The sequence below is a fragment of the Panthera uncia genome, chromosome D1 (genome assembly GCF_023721935.1).
Source record: "Panthera uncia isolate 11264 chromosome D1, Puncia_PCG_1.0, whole genome shotgun sequence".
Classification (NCBI taxonomy): Eukaryota; Metazoa; Chordata; class Mammalia; order Carnivora; family Felidae; genus Panthera; species Panthera uncia.
Window position 1 is genome coordinate 69,066,872 of NC_064808.1, and position 12,752 is coordinate 69,079,623.

General features: G+C 36.2%; 1 protein-coding gene across 4 annotated transcripts in view; it reads left to right on the top strand.

Annotated features, from left to right (window-relative positions):
- The window catches only part of LOC125938240 (Putative N-acetylated-alpha-linked acidic dipeptidase), a 67,855-nt gene that overhangs the window by 22,513 nt on the left and 32,590 nt on the right, over positions 1-12,752 (top strand). For 2 of the 4 annotated variants that reach the window (XM_049653274.1, XM_049653283.1), the window contains 5 exons: positions 1,740-1,865; positions 2,649-2,835; positions 4,764-4,857; positions 11,392-11,490; positions 11,784-11,869. In XM_049653274.1, coding sequence (XP_049509231.1) covers positions 1,740-1,865; positions 2,649-2,835; positions 4,764-4,857; positions 11,392-11,490; positions 11,784-11,869 — 592 coding nt within the window. Of the gene's footprint in view, positions 1-1,739; positions 1,866-2,648; positions 2,836-4,665; positions 4,858-11,391; positions 11,491-11,783; positions 11,870-12,752 lie in introns of those variants that run through there. The other 2 variants (XM_049653300.1, XM_049653290.1) reach the window with 2 other exon arrangements.

The following is a 12,752-nucleotide window of genomic DNA, read 5'->3' on the forward strand; positions in this document are numbered from 1 at the left end:
TCCTGGACTCTTATTTGTTGGGAGATTTTTGATGACTGATTCAATTTCTTCGCTGGTTATGGGTCTGTTCAAGCTTTCTATTTCCTCCTGATTGAGTTTTGGAAGAGTGTGGGTGTTTAGGAATTTGTCCATTTCTTCCAGGTTGTCCAATTTGATGGCATATAATTTTTCATAGTATTCCCTGATAATTGTTTGTATCTCTGAGGGATTGGTTGTAATAATTCCATTTTCATTCATGATTTTATCTATCTGGGTCATCTCCCTTTTCTTTTTGAGAAGCCTGGCTAGAGGTTTGTCAATTTTGTTTATTTTTTCAAAAAACCAACTCTTGGTTTTGTTGATCTGCTCTACAGTTTTTTTTAGATTCTATATTGTTTATTTCTGCTCTGATCTTTATTTTTGCTGTTCTGCTTCTATTTCCTTTAGGTGTGCTATTAGATTTTGTATTTGGGATTTTTCTTGTTTCTTGAGATAGGTGTGGATGGCAATGTATTTTCCTCTCAGGACTGCCTTCGCTGCATCCCAAAGCGTTTGGATTGTTGTATTTTCATTTTCGTTTGTTTCCATATATTTTTTAGTTTCTTCTCTAATTGCCTGTTTGACCCACTCATTCTTTAGTAGGGTGATGTCCAAGTCTTTATAGTCCCACACTGATCTGTCACTGATGTGTGACATCCTAAGAAAGGGCATGACCTTGAGCAGAGTGGCTGTCTGTACCTGAGGCAATCCCTGGAGAGGCTTGAGAATTGAAGGATGTCTGCAGAGAGCCTTCCTTGAAACTGGAACAAGAACATCATCACTGAAGAGGAATCTGGGCAGCACATCCCAGTGTCCAGAACAAATATATTTTACTTTAGAGTAAAAATTTTTGGGGAAAGGGGGACAAAAGTGAAGCTGAAGGAGAAAAGGGATGGTAAAATTCTGACTGTGTTCCTGTAGTTTTCAAATGGATGATATTGAATAATAAATCAGTATAGTGTTTATATGCCTTTGGATACATATAAAAATTGATGTAAATTTGCTCCTAAAAATGTTAATACTTATAATATGCTGGTAATTGCATTTGTTATAGTGACTTAAAGGTACGATATTAGATCTTAAAGGTATGATATTAGACTTAAAGGTATGATCTTAGATGTCAAGTAAATGTATGAGAGAGTACATTACTTTTCAAAATTAATTTAGGGAGTAGGTAAGAAAAAATGAAGAACACTGGTCATTTTGCAAATAAGAGTACTGAGACTCAGAGATGTTATAAGACTTACACACAGTCATACTAATAATATGAAACCAGACTCATAAGCCCTTAAAAATTACCTGACCTTTCTTCCTTACCTGGTGGTTGTAAAGACCCATTAATCTACTATTTGTGAATGTACTTCTAAAAGAATAAAGCTCTCATCAAGAGTTTCTTAACCTAGAGAGCCTGGACCCTTCAAAGTGCCAGTGGCAATATGTATATTTGTATACATTTGTGGGGGGAACACTTCTATAGCATTATAGCCACTATAGAGGAGACATATAAGCGAACCCTACTGTTAAGTTCATACATCTCTAACCCAGCCAATTGCTTTAATTCAAGTTCTTCTCTCTTGAATGTCTTATTTGAGTTTCATGCTTTCTGACCCCCTTGAACTCTCTTGCGTCTTCCCTCATTCAAAGATGGGAAACAGTCTTCATGCAGGGAAACCTCCTTGTATTAAATCTTACTTGTACTAAATCATTCCTGATCTCAACAGGGTGATCTAGTGTATGTTAACTATGCCCGGATTGAAGACTTCTTTAAACTAGAGAGGGACATGAAAATCAATTGCTCTGGGAAGATTGTGATTGCCAGATATGGGAAAATTTTCAGAGGAAATAAGGTAAAAGTCATTTCTTTTTCCTTGTCCCCAAATACAAAAAATTATGTCGTATCTTACATGTGTAGAAACATATCCTTCAAACTTCCTGAGGACTATAATCCTCTCATATTATATAACATGCCTACCTTATGGGGAGGACACATGTACTAGCTTATAGATAAGGGTTTTAATGGGGTCTTTGGAGTTTGGGCCAATGAGGAAGTTCACGGAGAACAGAGCAGATTTTTCCATATTTACAGATTATGCCTGTGGTCTACAAAGAAGCATGAATGGGATTTTTTGTTACCATCGTGTCTTTGTTTTAAATATTATCTTTGAAAATATCTACCTAATTAAATTTTAATAGTAATTATTATTATAGGGACTCAGAGAAAACAATTTATACATAATAGTTTTTAAAAATTACTGTCACTTTGACCTGTAAATTTTTTTCCTCTTTTGTAAGAAATTAAATTTCCAAAATATTCCCTTCCATCCATAAAAGATAGAGAAATCTGGCCTGTAGGGTCTACTTGCTTCCTGTGCTTCTAGACTAATGCAAGAAAACAGCAAGTACTTGCTATCTCTATTACGGGCATTTTCCAAATCTGCTGCTGTGGGGGCTGATCTAGCCCTAGAAACCCATTTTTAGAACTTAAAGTAGGAAAAAGCAAGCGCCAGTGCTCTGTGAGATGTCCTTTGTTGCAGGTCTAAATGACAAAGTTTAAGTGTAATTTCAAAAAACCTGATATTATCAAATCTGGAACAACCAACCTGAAATAAAAAAGATGTTGTGTTTTCCAGGTTAAAAATGCCCAGCTGGCAGGGGCCAAAGGAGTCATTCTGTACTCAGATCCTGCTGATTACTTTGCTCCTGGGGTGAAGTCCTATCCAGATGGTTGGAATCTACCTGGTGGTGGTGTCCAGCGTGGAAATATCTTAAATCTTAATGGAGCAGGGGACCCTCTCACACCTGGTTACCCAGCAAATGGTGAGTGATCAGGCCTTAATCATCACAGGAAACTTAAAAACATTTTAAAGTGATTTTATTAAAGGATTTCAAACAAAGTATGTCTTTTTAAAATTCTCTGTGCATCAAAGAAGTAAGTTAAAGAGTTTCAGACTCTGAAAAGTATTGCCTTAGCTTCCTGATCTCTTATTGGGAACCCCTGGGCCTGATGGGTTTTGGAATCCAGACATTTTCTGATATTTAAAAGTAATGTGATGCATATACCATTGATTGCGTAACACCCAGGAGTCTGGGATGGAATCCAGGAAGCAGACATATAAATACTTTTGCAGCAAAATATATGAATAATCATCCTAAGCAGAGGTAAATAATAAGTGATAAAAATAAATAATATAAATAGCCACATGTCTGCTCTAATTAGATCGGCTGTGAAATGAGTTTGGATCAGATCAGGTTTTGATGCCAAGTAAATTCCCTCTAAATTTATGGCTTTTACAGTTTTTGGATTTCCTAGTTGCTGATAAGGGATAGCAGAAAAGAAGTTTTACAAATCCCCAAAATGGCACATTTAAAATATAGAGTCCTTTAAAGATTTATGAATCTTCTTAGAACATAGTATACTGTCATAGATTTTTTTTAAAAACAATACATGTTATCCTGTAATAAAATCACATAAATATACCTTAACTTCACTTACTTCTGGTTTTTACTCCCAAGTTAAAAAAAAAAATGCAACCTCTCTTAATTTCTGTTTTACAAAGTTAAACTTATGAACATAAAATGAACTTACCTGGAATATTTCTGTTGCTTATCCTCAAATTTAAATGATAGTATTTTAGGCGAGAAATGTTATCCCTATGGGGCTTGTATTTACTGAATTTCCTTTTGTGCCCTATTCTTTTTTTTTTCTTACCCCTTTAGTTTTACTTTTTTATTTCTGGAATAGTTCTAAAATACACAAACATAGAGATAATTATCAACATTTTGTCAATCTTGTTTCATCTCTTTATTCTGCCTTTTTTATTGTTACATAGGACAATTTTTACATAAGTCCCATGTAATGTATCATTACATCATTTTACTCATAAAATGAATATGCTTTTGCAATCACCTTGTTCTTATTAGATAATTTAAAAATTTGGAGAAAAAAATGGAAAAATAACTCCTATTTTTTTAATCTGAGGAAATGACAGAAGGTTTTTATTTTGAAGTAGAGCTCATATGTAATAAAATACACAGATCTTAAGAATTGAGTTCAATGAAAATTTTAAATTGCATATGTCTATGTCACTCAAAATAAGATATAGGACATTCTCGTGACTCCAGAAAGTTCTCTTGTGCTCCTTTCTGGTCAAGCACTTTCTGGTATCTCTCACCATTGATTAATTTGCCTGGTTTTGAACTTCATATACAAGGACTCAGTGTATATTCTTTTGTAGCTCACTGTTCTTATTCAGTATACTGATTTGAGATCTGTCCGTGTTATTGTGTGTCTTAGTAGTTTGTTCTTTTAATTGCTGAGTAGAATTCTGTTGTGCGACTGGGCTACAGATCATTTATTCATGCTGCTGTTGACAGACATCTGTGCTGTGTTCTGTGTTTAGCTGCCCAAATTCAGCTGCTGTGAATAATTTTGTACAGGTCTTCTATGTGGACATATATTTTCCTCCTTTCTTGAGTAAATACCTACGAGTAATTGCTGTGTCCTAATGCACAATTCTGTTTAACCTTACTTTTCCAAAGAGTGATCCAAAGTGACTGTATGATTTTACACGTTTGCACAGAATGTACGAGAGTTTCAGCTGCTCCACATACTCGCTAACGTTTGAAGGTGTCTTTTTATTTTAACAGTTCCAGTAGATGCAATATAAGAATGTGTTTAATGGGATTTACAGAAACACTTTTGAAAGGGACTCGGTTTGTACTGAAGCATGTCCAGCTTCTTTCAGAATATGCTTATAGACGTGGAATCACCGAGGCTGTTGGTCTTCCAAGTATTCCCGTTCATCCAGTTGGATACTACGATGCACAGAAGTTCCTGGAGTAAGTGTGTAAGAAACAAACAGATGGCTCTTTGGTTAATTCTCTTTATCGGCAGTCTTTGACTATTGGCAATATTAACATCTGAATATTTCTCCACTGTTCAGAAACACTGAAATTCTGTTAGATGGTAGAACCTACAATTTTATCACCATTTTAAAGAATAGTGGTTATTTTCTGGAATTTACTTTATGTAGTGCTATCCGGTATGTGACAGTCATGAGAATGACTTTCAGTTTCCAGCTGCAGGGGGCATAACTGATCAATGACTCCAGCGACAGTGCTTTGAAATCCACTACCCTGTTTGTGTCGAGGCCATGCTTCCTACTGGTGTTCCCAGTCAATGACTAGTTGCAGCAGGGACACTAAAACAGCCCCATTATTGGGAGGCCCAGGACTCTTCTCATGGGAGACTTTGGCTCAGGATTCCATGACAGGTTTGTCCAACTAGATGCCACCACCCATGACCCTTTTCTTCCTTCCTTTTCTCCTTTACCTCATATGAGACCTGCATTGCAGTCTATTGGCTTTTTCAGCTTTCCCTCACCCCCTTCCCATTTCTCTCACAGGCTTTTCCCCTAATAAATCTCTTGCTCATCTAATCCACATATTGTCTAGTACTTGGATGACTTGGAACACCATATTGTGAGATCAATTCCATGTTATCTTTACCTTTATTCCTCTTCCCCTTCTGCTTTCCTGACATTGGAACCCTCTCTCCTTTCCTGCCCTGCTATGTCCCATCTGCAGGTCCTTTGTCCAGCGTCCTTCAGGAGGGAGAGAACATGACTTCTTTGAAAGTAGAATTGTGAGAGAAGCATCTTGCCAGTTAGTACCTTTTCTTATTTGAGTTTAAAGCATTCTTAATCATTTTATTCTAGTCTCTATAAGAAAACTTTTTATGACCTAATACAATGCCCTTCTTATTTATAATTGAGGAGGTTGATATTCGGAGAAGTGGAGGGATCTGTCCCATTTAAGGGCAGTTTAAGGAACAGCACCTTCGTCTCTTTTATTTATAGGCTCTCAGCTTTTACCGTGTGGTTAGAATTCAGGATCCAGGCACAACTTTTGAGGGCACAGCAGACAATGCATTTGTCTAAACATATTTGTAAATCAAGTCAAATATTTGTCATATTTAAAAGATGAAAGTGATTATAACATTACTTGTAGTATTAGAAAACTGTCAATAACACTGATCTTCAAAAATTGCTAAGTAAGTCAGATATGTAGCTATGGCTATGATAGTGCATAGAACCATTAAAACATATGTTGTACAAGAATATTTAATGTTATGGAAACATGCTTATGCTATACTACTAAGTGAAAATAGCAGAATTATCTATCTAGGTATCTATAGAAATATCTGTATATAGATATGCAGATACATAAAGACAGAATAATCTTAATTATGTTAATTTTTTAAAATGAACCTGTATTATCTTTGTAATTAAAAAAAGAATGCATGGAAGGAAGATCATATGGAATTTATTTGAAGTGTATTTAGCCATGTTTACTATTTGACTGCTCTGATTAACTAGGTCAGCATTGCTAGGTCCTAAATGTGTATTAGAATTACTTGATCAGAAAAAAATCACAAATGCAGTTTATCTCTAATGTATTCAAGTCAGCTTCTCTAAGCCATCTTGTAAATACAATCATCATTAATGACATAATTTCTATGGAAAAGTGGACTTTGCATTAAAAACACCATAATTTAAAAGGAACTTTGGAAATACAATCTACATGGAAGTAGGAGATGATCTTTATATGTTAAAAGCAATAAGACAGCTCCTATCTCATCTTTCATACTTTCTAAGATATAATGAAATATTCTTCAGGAATTTAGTCTTACATATTTTTTTCAAAGAACATATCATTTGTTTATGAATTTCACTGTGAAAATTTACTCCCGATGCACACTTAGGAGTATGCTAGTTGTCCCTGATAGTCAATTCTCAGATGCCCACAAAAGGTTAGCCGTTTAGCATTATGTATTAATTAGAAAAGAATTGCTAACATCATAACATGAAAGTTTCTTCATAAATGTGTGTGAAGACAAGAAGAGATATAAAGTCATATAATGGCCCAAGAATGTTGTGAATTTCAATAAAAAGTTGATGAGATGTGAGGTGCCTGGGTGGCTCAGTCACTTAATCTCAGCTCAAGACTTGATCTCAGAGTCGTGAGTTCAAGCCCTGTGTTGGACTCCAGGCTGGATGTGAAGCCTATTAAAAAAAAAAAAAAAGGTGAGGGGCTCCTGGGTGGCTCAGTCAGTTGGGCGGCTGACTTTGGCTCAGGTCATGATCTCATGTTCCGTGAGTTCAAGCCCCACATCAGGCTCTGTACTGACAGCCTGGATCCTGCTTCAGATTCTGTGTCTCCCTCTCTCTCTGCCCCTCCCCCATTTGTGCTGTGCCTCTCTCTGTCTTTCAAAAATGAGTAAATGTTAAAAAAAAATTAAAAAAAGAGTTGATGAGATGTGAGTTATAGTAAAGCAAAACCACATTTACTTGGGTGGGAGGGAAAAGGGACACATGTGTTTTTTTCTATTCTTCTTTACATGTCTGTTGAAGGGAATGTGATTATATGGTTTTCATTTGCCTCCCTGAGAAACTACTAGCATTGATACTAGTATCAACAATAATAATGACAATAACAATAATAATAGCATCTATCATGCAGTTATTTGTCAATTTTATCAAAGAATCAACTTTTGGTGTCATGGATTTTGTCTATTTTTTCCTCTTTTCTGTAATTATTTTTGTTACAGTATTTATTGTTCTCTTTCTTATGCTCAATACGAGTTTAATTTGCCTTCATTGTCCTGTTTTTTAAGGTGGAAGACTAGTTTATTGATTGATGTCTTTCTCCTTTTTTTAAAAATTTATTTTAATGTTTATTTATTTTTGAGAGAAAGAGAGACAGAGCATGAATGGTGGAGGGGCAGAGAGAGACAGGGAGACACAGAATCAGAAGCAGGCTCCAGGCTCTGAGCTGTCAGCACAGAGCCTGACACGGGGCTTGAACTCACCAACTGAAGATCATGACTTGAGCTGCAGTCAGACGCTCAACTGACTGAGCCACCCACGTGCCCCAATGTCTTTCTCCTTTTTAAATGTAGATGTTTACAGCTATACTTTTCCTCCAAGCACTGCTTTAGCTGCATCCCATAGGTTTAGATACATCATGTCTGCATTTTCATTCATCACTAAGTATTTCCTAATTATTCTTGGGATTTTTTCTTTCACCCATTGTGTATTTAGGAGTTAGTTCTTTGATTTCCATATATATTTCCATATATTTCCCAAATTCCCATCTTTAATTGTTAAATTCTTCCTTTTTTGGTTGGATTAATAAACAGATTGTATAATTTATAAAAGGGTTGCATGACTGCAGCCATTTAAATTCATTTAAACTGATTTTATAGCCTAATATATAGTCTATCCTGAAAAAATGTTCCATAGGTGCTTGGGAAGAACATGCATTCAGCTCTTGTCAGATAGCATGTTCTAGATATGCCACATGACATTTCTGGCTTGTCAGCTTCTTCAGCTCCAAGTCTGGGATAGATAAGCCAAAAAATAAACAGAGGAGCTCATCTTTGTCTCTTCTTATACCCTGAAGTCCCAGCCTAGGCTTTGAGAGCCTAATGTGTGTTGTATATAGTTATGGCCCAGAGAATTTAGTTGTTGTACTTAACCAGAAGAATAGGGTAAAGCTCATCTCCATCTTTCCAGAAGCAGTCTTACTTCTTTTCAAGCTTCTGTCATGGTACCCTAATCCCTTATTCCCCAGCCAGAACAATCACCATGCCTTACACTTGCCCTATACTTCTCTGCATTTGTACCTCTTCATGTCATACTTAGTACCTAGAATGCTCTCCATGTCATCTTCCCATGCCCAGATCTTAACTCATCCTTTAAAATTCAGATAAGTAAAACCTCTAAAAAGTTGTTCATGTTCCCACAAGCTAAATCAAGCTGTCTTTTGTCTATATTCTTTAGAATTTTCTCTACCATTGGTCTTGCTTTGTTTTATATTATTGTTGACTTTATATGTACCTTCTTCTGACTAACTTCTGACTAAACTTTTTGGTGGAAAAAGGTCATGTACATATTTGTGTTCCTTATAACACAAATGTCTTGAGTATAACACAATGTCTTGAACATCGTAGACCGTAAATCTTTGCCAAATGCACACATAAAAAGTAATTTGCTACAGGATATAGATTTTAAATGCCGTGCTGTTTGCATATATTTATTGAACAAGTCCTTTCAGAGACATTTCAACATGTATATTTCCTGAAATTTTTATGGTTTGGAAGTTTAATATTTAACTTTTTAATTTTCTTGGAATTTATTTTTTATTTATAGAGTGAGGGAAGTACCTAAAGAATTTATATTCCTAATAATCTCAGTAACATTTATTGACTAAAACCTCTATTCTCCATAGATCTGTGATATTTCCTGAACTGATACATCAAATTCTTATATTCAGCTATTATATTCTATTCCAGTCATCTGTTTACTTGTCCTTGCGGAACACTATAATTTCCGCTTTATAGTTTATTATCTTGTGGGAATATGGACTAATCGTTACCTTCCTTATGTAATAATATACAATTGGCTATTATTCTTCCTGCTGAAATTACCTTGTTATATTTTTCATGTTTTTATTTTGAAAAGGAAATACATTTACATGGTTCAAAATTCAAAGGGGTATACAGGAAGAGGTTTCCATCTAATCCATTTCCACCTCAAGAACAATTAGTGTTGTTAACTTATATCATTATAGAAATACTTTACATATAATGAAGCATGGTATATTTTTCTTCACTTGTGCTCCACAACTTTTTTTTTAATGTTTATTTTATGGGGGGAAGGGCTGAGAGAGGGAGACAGAGGATCTGAAGTGGACTTTGTGCTAACAGCAGAAAGCCTGATCTGGAGCTCGAAATCATGAACTATGAGATCATCTGAGCTGAAGTCAGATGTTTAACAGACTGAGCCACCTAGGTGCCCCTGTGCTCTGCAACTTTTTTACATACTTAGTACTCTGCTGTTTTGACTGATTATGCTTTCTACCAATGTAAAAGTCCCCTTCATATTACTTGATGCTATTTATGTGAAATTTTAATATAAAAAGATAAATTTTATAGTATATTACTTGAAATTATGTTTATTAGCCAAACTCCTCCGTGATATGGGGGGGGAAAAAGAAGAAGGATTTACTCCCTGGTAGAGCATTTTAAAACAGAATATTACTTATAATTAGGCTTCCATGAGAAGATAGTCTAATCAATTGCTTTAGCATTGTGTGTGCACTAGATTCTAGGTCAAGTTGAACTAGTCACATTTCCTCAAATAGGTAGGCAGGGAACAGCGCCTGTGTGTAGGCACACAACAAAGAGGGAACTGTAAAGCATGCTCCTTTGCAAAGCCTAGGGTGCATGAAGTTCTATGATGAGAGATAAAGTCATAAAAGATAGATTGATATTTTCCACACTCTTCATTTTCTCTTGAACCATGTTCTTCTATTTGCTGCAATTTAGCAAAGGTTTCTGTGCCCAAACCAAGAATAAGTCAATGCTCTTAAAAGAATAAAGGCAGATATGTTGAGATAAAACCACAAGAACTCCTTCATTCCATAAACGCTATCATATTACCTTTCTCAGTCACCTGCTGAGAAATAACCGGGGCTAGTTGCATGTACTGGCTAGTCTGCTTGAATCTTTCTACCTTAAAAATTTTTTTTAATGTTTATTTTTGAGAGAGAGAGAGACAGAGCGTGAGTGGGGGAGGGGCAGAGAGAGAGAGAGAGAGAGAGAGAAAGAGAGAGAGAGAGAGAGAGGGGCACAGAATCTGAAGCAGCCTCCAGGCTCTGAGCTGTCAGCACAGACCCTGATGCAGGTCTCAAACCCATGAACCGTGAGAACATGACCTGATTTGAAGTCAGACTCTTAACCAACTGAGCCACCCAGGTGCCCCTCTACTTAAAAAAATAAAAATAAAAATAAAAAAGTTTACAAAAATTTCGTGAAGCTTTTACAGACTGTTGATTGAAGTAAAATCATTTCCTTTGCTCTTTATGAGTGAAGATACCTTGTGAAAGATTAACATGTCCATATTTGGGGATATATTTATCAGTAGGAGAAATAACAAAATGGAAAATCCCAGAATTTGACATCAGAGCTCTTTCCTCACAGCATTCCCTGGAGGCATTTTAAACAGACTTTCTATTAGAAACTGGGAACGAAGAGTCTGGATTCTTCCCAAACGTTTGACCCTCAGCTATACCACTTACCAGCTGCATGACTCCAAGCAAGTTACGTATCTCTCTAAGCCTCATGCCCTCATCTCTGAAGTAGGAGGAATAGTAGACTCTACCTCCTAAGAGTCCGAGTAAGGGTTAACTGGCGTATCCCTGACTCCTGAAGCTATCATGAGCAGGCACTCAAAAAAGCAAGCTCATTGACATTTTAACTGATAGCTCCAAAGTTTTTCTTCAGCTGATAATACTTTTTGTGTTCCATAGGAAAATGGGTGGATCAGCACCGCCAGACAGCAGCTGGAAAGGAAGTCTCCAAGTGCCCTACAATGTTGGCCCTGGCTTTACTGGAAACTTTTCTACGCAGTTAAGAGACTCTTTTTGTTGTAACTCTCAGGCGAGGAAAACTTTTTTCAAAAAAACAAAAAATACTTACAGAGGATGACTGGAAAAGTAAAATATATCTGGTACCAAAAGGGAACAAAGCCACAGGTTGTAGAGGGGAATACACTTACATCATTTGTATTGGACAGCTGGACAATGTAATTCTTGCATGTGTACATTTAGAAATCTTTAAAATGATGTAAGAGTTAAAAAAAATTGCAGGTGGCAAAGTGTTAACCAGGATTTTCAGAATGCATTCTTTATTTTTGCATTAGAAAAGTCAAGATGCACATCCATTCTAACAATAAAGTAACCAGAATATACAATGTGATCGGAACTCTCAGAGGAGCAGTGGAACCAGGTAAATTAATCATTTGCTCAGCAAATATTGATTGAGCAATCCTTCCGGGCCGGGCACTGCTCTGAGCTCTGGGAATGTAAGGTGAACAAAGCACTTCTTGGCCCTAATGGAACTTACATGGACACAAAATACACAAATTGAGGTAATTTTGTATTGGGATACATGTTTGAAGAAGAGTAAACGTGGGGCTAAGTTGGTTAGATGCCCAAGGATAGTAAATATGAAGCTGTGCATGCTTCAATTAAAGGATCAAGGGAGAAAGGTCAGGGAGGGATCATTGTGAGGTCTTTTCTCTGGGTTTTCTGGATTTGTTTACCACGTAGTTTGCTTGGGGTAATATTTCATGTTAACTACAAACATCTATGTGAAAGATAACACTATTAGAAGATTAAGGTAACCTTGAATTAATGAATCCTTTATGTAGTCTTATCTTCTATTGAAGTTAATGAGATATATAGACACATGATTTCCACAGAATTTCAGATACCCTGCAGCTTACTCTATTCTGTAAATAGTCTTACTTCATTGTGTTTCAATTCCTTAAGGATTAGGGTAATATATTTCTGACTAACAGGCATACAGTTAAATCACATATTTTTTGTAGAAGCAGCCAATGCTTTCTTTCAGGGATATAAAGAATACTGGTATACTTCCAGAGGGTACTAAATAATATATAACTGGCAATTCATTGAATCTCACTGACTACCTGTTTTGTGCCAGCTCTGTATTAGGCATTGGGGATGGAGGGAAAAATTGAAGACATAAGCCAGGGATGAGGAGCCATGCATTCAAGCATGGTAAATGCTTTGTCAGATATGGTAGGATTGCTTTGAGAGCTGGAGAGTGGGAGCAGTTCTCTCCCCTGTGGAAGCTAGGAAAGGGT